This window comes from Egretta garzetta, unplaced genomic scaffold, assembly GCF_000687185.1.
Source record: "Egretta garzetta isolate BGI_Z169 unplaced genomic scaffold, ASM68718v1 scaffold418, whole genome shotgun sequence".
In the NCBI taxonomy this organism is placed as follows: Eukaryota; Metazoa; Chordata; class Aves; order Pelecaniformes; family Ardeidae; genus Egretta; species Egretta garzetta.
In genome coordinates this window covers 432,161-441,565 of record NW_009260492.1, presented here as the reverse complement: position 1 = coordinate 441,565, position 9,405 = coordinate 432,161, and the positions used below count along the sequence as shown (strand labels likewise).

Genomic DNA, 9,405 nt, shown 5'->3' with positions numbered 1-9,405 from the left:
GTAGCTCCTGCTGCTGTGCCTCCCTGCAGGGCTGGCTGGGAGGGGGTAGATGGAGGGCTCGGGGCTGTGCAGGGTCTACCCATGCCCTTCCCCTTCCTTTTCCCTGCTTGGCAGTGAACATCCCACAGTGGGTCCGTGTTTCTGGGTGAGCTATCTTCCGAGGTCCTGCTCTAGGCAGGAGCCTGAAACAACTGGGGCCGTGGCTGCTGCTTTGTCTGGCGTGCTCAGTGCTGAGGGTCAGTGTGACCCCCTGCCTTGGCCTCCCCGTTGCTTTTTGGGGACAGCACTGAGGTGGACACGAGTCTTGTGCAGATCTGAGGAGCCTCTGTGAAACTGGCAGTCCGGGTTGCTCAGAGCAGAGCCGCTGCAGGGACCCGGGAGCAGTTGGGCTCAGTTTGCTCATGGCTGAAGGGACAAGCAGTGAGCTCTTGCTCTGGGGCTCTGCAGCGATCGATTCTCGCTGTGAGAGTTTGTCCTTGCCACCAGCAAGAGAAGCTTCTAGTCCCTTCACGTGGTTTTCCTACCCTGTCACACCCTTTAGTGCCCGGCCATAACATGGTGGAGGCCTGAGCACAAGATCTCATCACAGCAGTGGAAGCCACAGCTATGTGGCTTTTCTTCTAAAATCGCATCTCTCTTCCTTAGGTGTGCCTCTGGGCTGCGTCAGGGCTCAGGAATGTTTTCAGGACTTCACAGAAGACAGGGATTCCTCCAACTGCAGATGAATGGCAAGGGAGCAGAAAGATCCTCCTGTGAAGTGGTGGCATGAGCAGGGATGCTCCCCAGCTTTCCCCTGGGAATGCAGTATTGTTCAGTCCTCAAGGCAGGCTGGTTGCAGAGGCCAGAGCGTAGCTCGGTGTTTAAAAGCTCCCAAATCTTCTTGGACTTTTTCCTTTCATAAAAAAACCCAGGAGATCTTGCAGAAACATGCTAGGAGGTGACTCCTCCAGCTCCCAGTGGTGGGGGATGGAGGAGGATGAAGGTGTCTCCCTGAAAGAGGTAACACTTTGCCCAATTTCACTGAGAGGCAAGTGCCGATTTGTCCTTCTGGGTGCCTCAGCTCAGCTGCCCCAGATGGAGACAAAGTGTCCTCCCAGGTAAAGAGATTTCCAAAAAATCAAAAGTGATTTGTTTAAAAATAAAATTTAAAAAAAACTGGCATAAGGCATTTGTGGGAAGCCAGAAGGGGAATGACTTGGGCAGGAGTTCCTGGCTGCCAGAGCCGTGCTTGGATCCTGCCCCTCCCTGTTGATGCTGGCCTTGGCATCCTGGGTGATACACCAGCACAGTGCCAGTCCCCATCCCAGTTAGGCGGTGCTGCTGGCCCCTTCCTTGCTGTACCAGCATGACTGGAGAGCTGGGGTGGGAGCTGGAGCAGGGCAGCTGCCCCAGGGAGAGCATGGGGTCTGGGGGGAGCCGTGTAGGGGTTAGCAAGGGGCAGATTTAGGTCAGGCAGGTCCTGCTACCTCCTGGTCACCCCACCTGGTGCTTCACCCTGGGCTGGGCAGGGCACTGTGCCCCAGCCAGCACATCCAAAGTGCTTGTTCCTCCTCCTGCCCTCCTGCAGTTGTGGATGAGCACCAGCCCAGCTCCTCCTGGGGCTTTCTGAAGGCAGCCCTGGGCAGCACCCGCTGCCTGCAGCCCCCCCAGCTCCCCCCTGCCCCACTGCTGCCTGCAGCCAGCTTCCTCCATGCCAGGGCTGGATGCTGCCCTCTGAAACACAAGGCAGGAAGAAGCTGGTGGCAGTGGGGGTGACTGGAGCGTGGCTGGTGGCTCGTGTAGCCTGGCACCAAGCTACAGGCGAGCGGTGGGAGCCTGCAGCCCGCTGCCTCTGCCAGCTCCCTGTGCCCCCAGGAGCAAGGCCAGCACGTGTTGCTCCCAGCAAGGGTTTGTTGTTGGAGCAGGGCCCTCTTAGCACCTCTTTGGTGGTGCTTTGGGGTGGGCTGGGATAGGGGAAGAGGAGGAAGACCCAGACATCAACCAGAAAGGTGAAAAATGAGCCCAAAGCACCTAGGTCGTATGGAAGCCCCCTTCCCTGAGCTCTGCCTGGTGCTGGGCTCAGAGCCACGCTTTGGAGCCAGGAGCTGCTGTGTGCCCTGCCATGCTGCCTGGGCAGGGGCTCCCTGACCCCCCCCGCCTCCTGGGCCTGGCCTAAGGCCTCTGCTCCGGGCAGGGACCCGGCAGAAGCTGCTCTTTATTTCAGGAAGAACAGAAAACTTCTGCAAACGTGCTTTTGTGCAGCTTTACTGTGCTCACCCCTCTCCCCCAGCCCCGTGCAGCTTGGAAACACAGCGGCTGTTTCCTTTCGAGGTTAAAATTGAAATGAACTTATTTTTCAAAAGTAAACCCAGCATTTTGGAGAGAAGAAAACGAAGGGGGTGGATCCTTGTGCGGTTTATGAGCCAGCAGCAGGTCACTACTACAGCTGAGCTGGGGCTGTGTCCCAGCTGAATGGTCATGTGTGAGTGCTGGGGACATTCCCAAGCTCTCTTGAGCTGTGGCTCTTGCCCCTGGCCTGCAGCCTCCTGGGATTACTTCTCCGGGGCCACAAAAGGTACCTTCAGAAAATGCGGGCACACTGCAAGTGCCACCCTTGTCTTCAGCTCCGCAGAGACCTCTGTACACATGCACGTACAGCGAAGGGCTCGGCCACCGTGGCTGGCAGGTCGGAGCCGCAGAGCCACCGTGATGGCTCGCTGGGTGTCTTCGGAGTAGGCTGTGGGAGAGAAGAGCCCACGCACTGCCTGCTAACTGCTCCTCTTGCCTCCCTTGCTAATGGCTCACACTTGTTTTTCCTCTTGGTCTTTCAGAACCTCCTCTAGAGGAAGGTCAGACTCTAAAATAACTTTTTTTTTTTTCCCTCCCCCGATGGTATTATAATCCCATGCTCCAAGGAACTGACATTGCTTGGGCTGATGCAGCTTGTGTTGCTGGGGCTGCGGTGCTGGGCCGGTGCCCGGCTGCCTTCTCCCGCGCTCCTCGACTCCATCACCTGGGGACCAGAGAAGCCAAATTGCTGGTCCTGGGGCCGAGGTGTGACTCAGGGCCACAGCGCACAGAGGCTCCCAGCGCCGTCAGTGCGGAGCTGCGCCCCGCGCCATGCCGTGACCGAGGGGCAGTGCCAGGCGGAGGGGTTGGCACAGGGGTAGCCCCTCGGATGGGGACCCCGCTGGGAGCCCGGCACAGAGCCCAGCGCTTCCTCGGGCCGCCGTGATGTGCAGGAGCAGGTGCCGGACCCCACCGCTGCCAAATCCGCCTTCGGGGGGGATGATTTGGGTGTTAGCACAGGGTTAAGAGAAAGCCACGTCCGGCTTTTAAATGTGATACAGACCCCCGGGTCTGGCCACTGCCTCTGGTGGGTGGCTCTGGGTGGCTTTGGCTGGGCTCTGACCGGACAGGCTGTGTCTTGCAGGTGCTGGCAGCCGGATTCGGAGGCGCCGCCAGCAATGAGCCGGGCAAAGGCCTCCCTGCAAACGCCAGTGCTTGCTTTCTGCCGCCCGTCTTGCTTTTCTCTCTTTTTTTTTTCTTTTCTTTTTTTCTTTCAAAAGCACCTTTTCTTCTGTGAATCCTGCAGTGCTGCCTGCTTGAGTCCTCCCCTGGGGCAGTCTGTGGACTCCAACACATTTTAGGTGTTAAAAGTTATCATCGTTAGTGAGCGCTGGGCAGAGTGGGCGGCGTGGGGGCGGCTGCGGGAGCTGCTCTGGGAGCTGGAGCGGGACGTTCCCCGGTGTGGGCCGGGCCCTGCCAGGGAAGGCCCCCCAGCCCTGCCTCCTTGCTCTTTCACTTTTTCTTTCCTGTTGCTTCTTTTTTCCTCACGATAGACTGGTTCTGCTCTTTGCACCTTTTTTTAATCACGGAAGGGGAAGAAGGTGGTGGTGGTTAGACAGCAGCAATGGTCCGTGCTCTCTTTGCATCCCCATTTTTTCTAGCAGCTTTGTCCAAGCCCTCCGAGCATTACAGGAAGGGATGAACCACGGGGGTATCAAATTATCTGGACTCATTTCTTGGGCCGGAAGAGGGCTGCCAGCTCCCAGAGTGTTTTTGTGGGTAGCTTTCTGTGCCAGCAAGCCATGGTGGGAACAGGACAGATGCCACGTAACAGGGACGGGGCTGGACCTCTCCAGGCCCGTGCTGGGGATGCTCCTACCTCCTTCCCGTCTCCCTCCCTGCTGTGCTGGGCCGGTTTTGCAGTGCCCCCCTGGCAGGGTGGCAGGAATCCTGCTGTGTGGGTTTGGTTTTTTTTTTCCTCTTCAGACCCAGCCTAACCTCAGGGGAAAACCAGCTGTGAGTTTTCTGGTTGCATGTTACTGCCCTGCAGGCAGCAGTGATTTTCTTTTTTTTTGGGAGGGATGGGACTGAACTGTACAGCCCTGAGGCCAGAGCCCACCTTGGCCGGGGAGCACGTGGGGGCCCTGTGCCCTTGTGGCAGGCAGGGCCATGCCTGATCCCTCATCCCGGCCAGCGCACGGGGCTGTTTTGCTCTCCCTTGTTTGCAAAACACGGAGGTCCTGGTGTGTGGAAGATAAGCTGCCTGCCCACACCTCTCCTCCCTGCCCCATTGCTGCCTTCTCTCCCCGTTGAGTCGTTGGGAGGTGACTGCTCACAGTGGGGGCGAGGGGGCTGCACTGGGGTCCGTCGGGATTTCAGTCCTTCCCTGCCCCAATCAAGTTCCCAACAAACTGAGGCTTTTCTTGAGCTCTCTGGAGCCGTGCATGTGTCTGGAGGATGTCCCACCTCCTCCCTGGGAAGTGTTGGTCTGTGATGGGCCAGAAACCATGGGTCTGGCATACACGCTCGTGTTAGCCAGACGTTTCTCCCTCCCTAATCACTTACTTCCTAATTGCCGTGAAGGGATTTGGTTTTGCAGAGGCAGGAGACACAGTGGCTTGGCAGAGGTCCCCTGGGATGGGAGAGGGTCAGCGAGGGAGCAGGACTGAGCCCCTCCTTGGCTGCAGAGCCATCCCTGGGAGGAGCCGCTCCATTAATATCTCCCATTCATCCCTCTTCCCGTAATCCTGCCGCCGACTCTGGCGCTCAGCAGCTGGCTCTGATGTCACCCGACGAGGATTTATTGCTGCTTCAGGTGGAGAGCAGCAGTCGGAGCAGATGAAATCTTATGCCAGGAGGAACTTGTTCCCTGAGCAAATTGCTTGGAGAAAATCCGAGGAGACAGATGCAGCTCCATCAGATACGCACATGCCAGGCAGCAGGATCGCGTGTCTGCTGGCTCCCTGTGCCGTGGAAGGGGACCTACTGCGATTAACTCCCATCTCCCCGGTGTCCTGGAGGGCTCAGGCAAAAAGGGCACTCGGATATTTTTGCAAACCTCTTTAATCTTTGCCTTTATGGACCTGGGGCAGAGGTAGTACTGACGCTTCCCGGGTGTAACGCCTTCCTCAGCCCCTCCTGGCTCTCTGGGGTGAGCAGGGCAATGTGCAGACACCGTTAGTTCAACCTGTCTGTAGTTATGGGTGTGAAAACTCCCGTGAAGGTGCTGAGCTCTCTAGGAAGTTGTTTACAGGGTGTTGGGGTGGCATGGCTGCCCTTTCAGCTCTCCTGGGCACTTGGAGGCAGTCGTCCAGCCCTCCCCGCAGCCCATCGGTGCCTTCAGCTTCTCATGCAGCTGGGCCCTGCTGTGGGTCTGCTCCTTGGCTTCCCCCGCCCCCTCGGGTGGGTGGGAGCATCCCAGAGGATGAGGTTGAGCATGTCTGTGCTTGCACGGTCACATCTGCCATCCCCAGGAGTGACCCCAGCCCTGGGGAAGGGATTTCCACCTACCTGTGGTGTCTTCAGACCACTGCTGGCTCCAGTGCTGCAGGCTGCCCCAGTGTTCTTGGGGGTCCTTCCTCCCTGCCACCCTCTGCATGGTCCTGCTGCTCGCAAAGCAGCATCCCCCAATTCTGACAGCTCTCCCAGAGCAGGGCAGCCCCTCTCCATGCAGGGATGTGGCTGAGAGAAACAGCAAGTCCCAGCCTTGTGTCTGCCTTTGCCAGTCACATCCCTCCAGGCCTGGACTGGGACGCTGCCCCTCCCAGCAGACTCGGCTCCAACCCCCCAGCAGCCTGTCCATCCCAGAGGAATCCACCTACCCCATCTGGGCGTAATTAGCTGGCGTGTTGCAACTCCCCACAGTGGGTTCTTGCTCCCGCTCATGCCTCCAGGTCTGTTTACGTGTTTCGGGAGCCACCGAACCAGTTTGGGATGTTCTGCAGCCCAGGAGCCCTCAGGGGACCACGGCGGGTGTAAAGTGGGGTTAATGCAAAGGCTCACTTGCTTTCAATTGCCTTTTTCATGTCTCTCCCTGCAGGAAAGAACCTCTACACGAACGAATACGTAGCTATCAAATTGGTGAGTCCCTCTGTGGTCAGGGCAGTGATGTTCAGGCCACCTGGGAAGGAGATTGCTCCCCGTCCCCAGGCTGTTGGAGCGGGTCCAGCCGAGCGGGTTGCGATAGGTGATGGATGGGTGGCTGCGCCGGGAGCTGTGCTCGCTGCTAGGAATTGAGGGCAGGCAAAGCAACACACGTCATCGCAGGTGGGGTGATCTGGGCCCCGGGAGAGAGGAGCTGGGTCTTCTCTTCTCCATGACCTCACTGCGGCCTGCGCTGCACTCAGCCGGTGCCTGCAGCAGAGAGACCTCGGGGACAGGGTGGTCCCCGCTGATACCTGCTCCCATTAATGTCTACACCAGCACCCAGATCTCTCTGGACGGGGCAGGGTGGTCCCCGCTGATACCTGCTCCCATTAATGTCTACACCAGCACCCAGATCTCTCTGGACGGGGTGGATCTGGCTCCCATGTGGGCGGGTTTTCTCTCAGCGTCCCCGGAGGCTTCATCTCTATTTCATACCAGTTTTTCTCAACCCCAAATCCTCTCAGTCCAGCTGCTGCCAGCATTGTGAAGGGGACACCCAGACCTCCCCTAACATCCTGCTCACTGCAACAGCCTTAACCGTTCTCCTTCTCTTCTCCAAGGAACCCATAAAATCCCGGGCCCCCCAGCTGCACCTGGAGTATCGGTTCTACAAACAGCTCGGCAATGCAGGTACGGGGCCAGGCTGCGCTGCCGCGGGAGCCAGCTAGGAAAGGGGAGCTTCCTATAAATGTGACTCTGCAAATTCACTCCCTGCCATGAGCGACTGCTGCCCATCTGCTCGGCTGGGAGAGGCCGATTTTACACAGAGCCACGTCTAATCTTTGATCCCTTTTTATTTAGTTCTTTCCCCCCACCTCCCCCGCAGCAGTCAGGGATGCAGATGGAGCTGCCTCCTTCGCCCTCTTGCCGAGAGCAGAGCCAGGCTGGCTGCAGAGTGGAGGGAGGGCAGTGCAGAGACATCCCCCCAGCTGCAGCCCCCCGTCTCGGCTCCAGCAGTGGCGTGGCCGTGACAGCATGGCTGTGTGCTGCTCCGCCCTGTTGCAACCCCTGACAGCCCCTGCTCCCTCTCTTGCAGAAGGAATTCCTCAGGTTTACTACTTTGGCCCCTGCGGGAAGTACAACGCCATGGTGTTGGAGCTGCTAGGACCCAGCCTAGAAGATCTCTTTGATCTGTGTGACCGGACCTTCACGCTCAAGACCGTCCTGATGATCGCAATCCAGCTGGTGAGCACAGCACCTCCGCCTCGCCTGTGGCTCTGCCTGGCTCACCCCGGCCCGCCTGGCCGCAGACTGCCCCGGGGGAGCAGGGGATGTGTGGGCACGGCCGTCAGGCTGTGTGGGGACCCCACAGGGAAGGGGAGGGGAAGGAGGGGCAAGCCAGCACCCGGCAGACCACGCATCCCAGACCACCTCCCTCCATACCTCACCTTCTCCTTGATGTAGGAGGGCTCTCCCTCACCCCCACGCAGCCCCTCTCCGAGCACAGCCGTGTCTCTTGCTGTGTGTCCGAGATGCAGCCGGACTGAGGTTGTCTCCCCGGGCTGGAGGACCTGTTGTGCCTGTCCCTTCAACCCAGGGTGACATACGGGCTGAGGGGAGCAGGGTCACTGGCTGGGGGCACGGCAATCGGAGCAGAGTTGGGTCCAGGGGAGGAGGGTGGAGGGATGTGTGCGGGACACACAGCGTGTCTCTGCCGTGGTACCGACATCTCCTTCTGCCCCCAGATCACACGGATGGAGTACGTCCACACCAAAAGCCTAATCTACAGAGATGTCAAGCCAGAGAACTTCCTGGTGGGGCGGCCGGGCAGCAAGCGGCAGCACACCATCCACATCATCGATTTTGGCCTGGCCAAAGAGTATATTGACCCTGAGACCAAAAAACACATCCCCTACCGAGAGCACAAGAGCCTGACAGGGACAGCACGCTACATGAGCATCAACACCCACCTCGGGAAAGGTGTGTGTGCACACTGTGCGGCCAGCCCTGCCTCTCAGTTGAAAGGGAGAGGGAAGGGGACTTCAGGGTGCAAGCTCCCCCCCTGCCAGCGGTGGAGCTGGGGACAAACTGCCTCTCCTGCTCTTCAGCCTCGGATGTTGGCAGGGGACGTGGGGTGCTGGGGTCTGGGTTGGCAGGGTCTGGCAGGGACAGGGAAGGTGGCTGTAGTGGGAATGTGCCCATGTCTCTTTTTTTTCTCCATGCAGAACAAAGCCGCAGGGACGACCTGGAAGCATTAGGGCACATGTTTATGTACTTCCTCCGCGGGAGCCTCCCTTGGCAAGGCCTCAAGGTAACTGCCAGCTCCTGCTGTCCCTGGGCATGGCCGCCCTGGGGGTCTGGCTCTGCCCTGGCATGAGCAGCATCAGGGTGTGGGATGGGGAAAGGTTTGGCCCACAGGGTGTTGGAGGCTTGGCACCCCAACAGATGCAGGGGCTGTTGTTCCGAGCTCTGTGCCAGCCCCTTGCTGTGCCGAGCGGCTGTAGGTGTCCCCCTCTCCGCGTCCCTCCTGCTTTGTGCATATCCCAGCTGCTCTCGCAGTAGCTGTCCTGGAACCGCGCTCTTCCAGACCTGCCCTGGGTGAGGGGATTCCCTGGGAATGAGCTCTCGCTGTTACCTGGAAAAGGGGGACCAAGAAACTCTTCGTGGTCTGACAGCACCCAGTGCCTTCCCCGCTCCCGGGGACGTGCCTGGCCCTCACGCTGACCTGCTCCTTGTCTCTGCCAGGCTGACACGCTAAAGGAGAGGTATCAGAAGATCGGCGACACCAAAAGAGCTACTCCGGTGGAGGTGCTCTGTGAGAACTTCCCAGGTGAGGGCACCCCGCATGGCCTGGCCCTGGCCCCAGCCTGGCCCCAGAGCCTGCTGGCCTGGCATCTTGTCCCCCTGCCCCAGCTGAGCCCGCTCTGTCCCCGCAGAGGAGATGGCCACGTACTTGCGCTATGTGCGGCGGCTGGATTTCTTCGAGAAGCCCGACTACGACTATCTGCGGAAGCTCTTCACAGACTTGTTCGAGAGGAATGGTTACGTGTT

The 9,405-nt window shown here is 59.1% G+C and overlaps 1 protein-coding gene across 1 annotated transcript in view; it reads left to right on the top strand.

Moving 5' to 3' along the window:
- The window catches only part of CSNK1G2 (casein kinase 1 gamma 2), a gene marked incomplete at its 3' end in the record, with an annotated part of 20,310 nt that extends 10,907 nt beyond the window's left edge, over positions 1 to 9,403 (top strand). Inside the window, exons 3-9 of the mRNA XM_035899762.1 lie at positions 6,308 to 6,348; positions 6,975 to 7,044; positions 7,451 to 7,599; positions 8,100 to 8,334; positions 8,580 to 8,665; positions 9,100 to 9,184; positions 9,291 to 9,403. Coding sequence (XP_035755655.1) covers positions 6,308 to 6,348; positions 6,975 to 7,044; positions 7,451 to 7,599; positions 8,100 to 8,334; positions 8,580 to 8,665; positions 9,100 to 9,184; positions 9,291 to 9,403 — 779 coding nt within the window. The remainder of the gene's footprint in view (positions 1 to 6,307; positions 6,349 to 6,974; positions 7,045 to 7,450; positions 7,600 to 8,099; positions 8,335 to 8,579; positions 8,666 to 9,099; positions 9,185 to 9,290) is intronic.
- Positions 9,404 to 9,405: the final 2 nt, after the last annotated feature.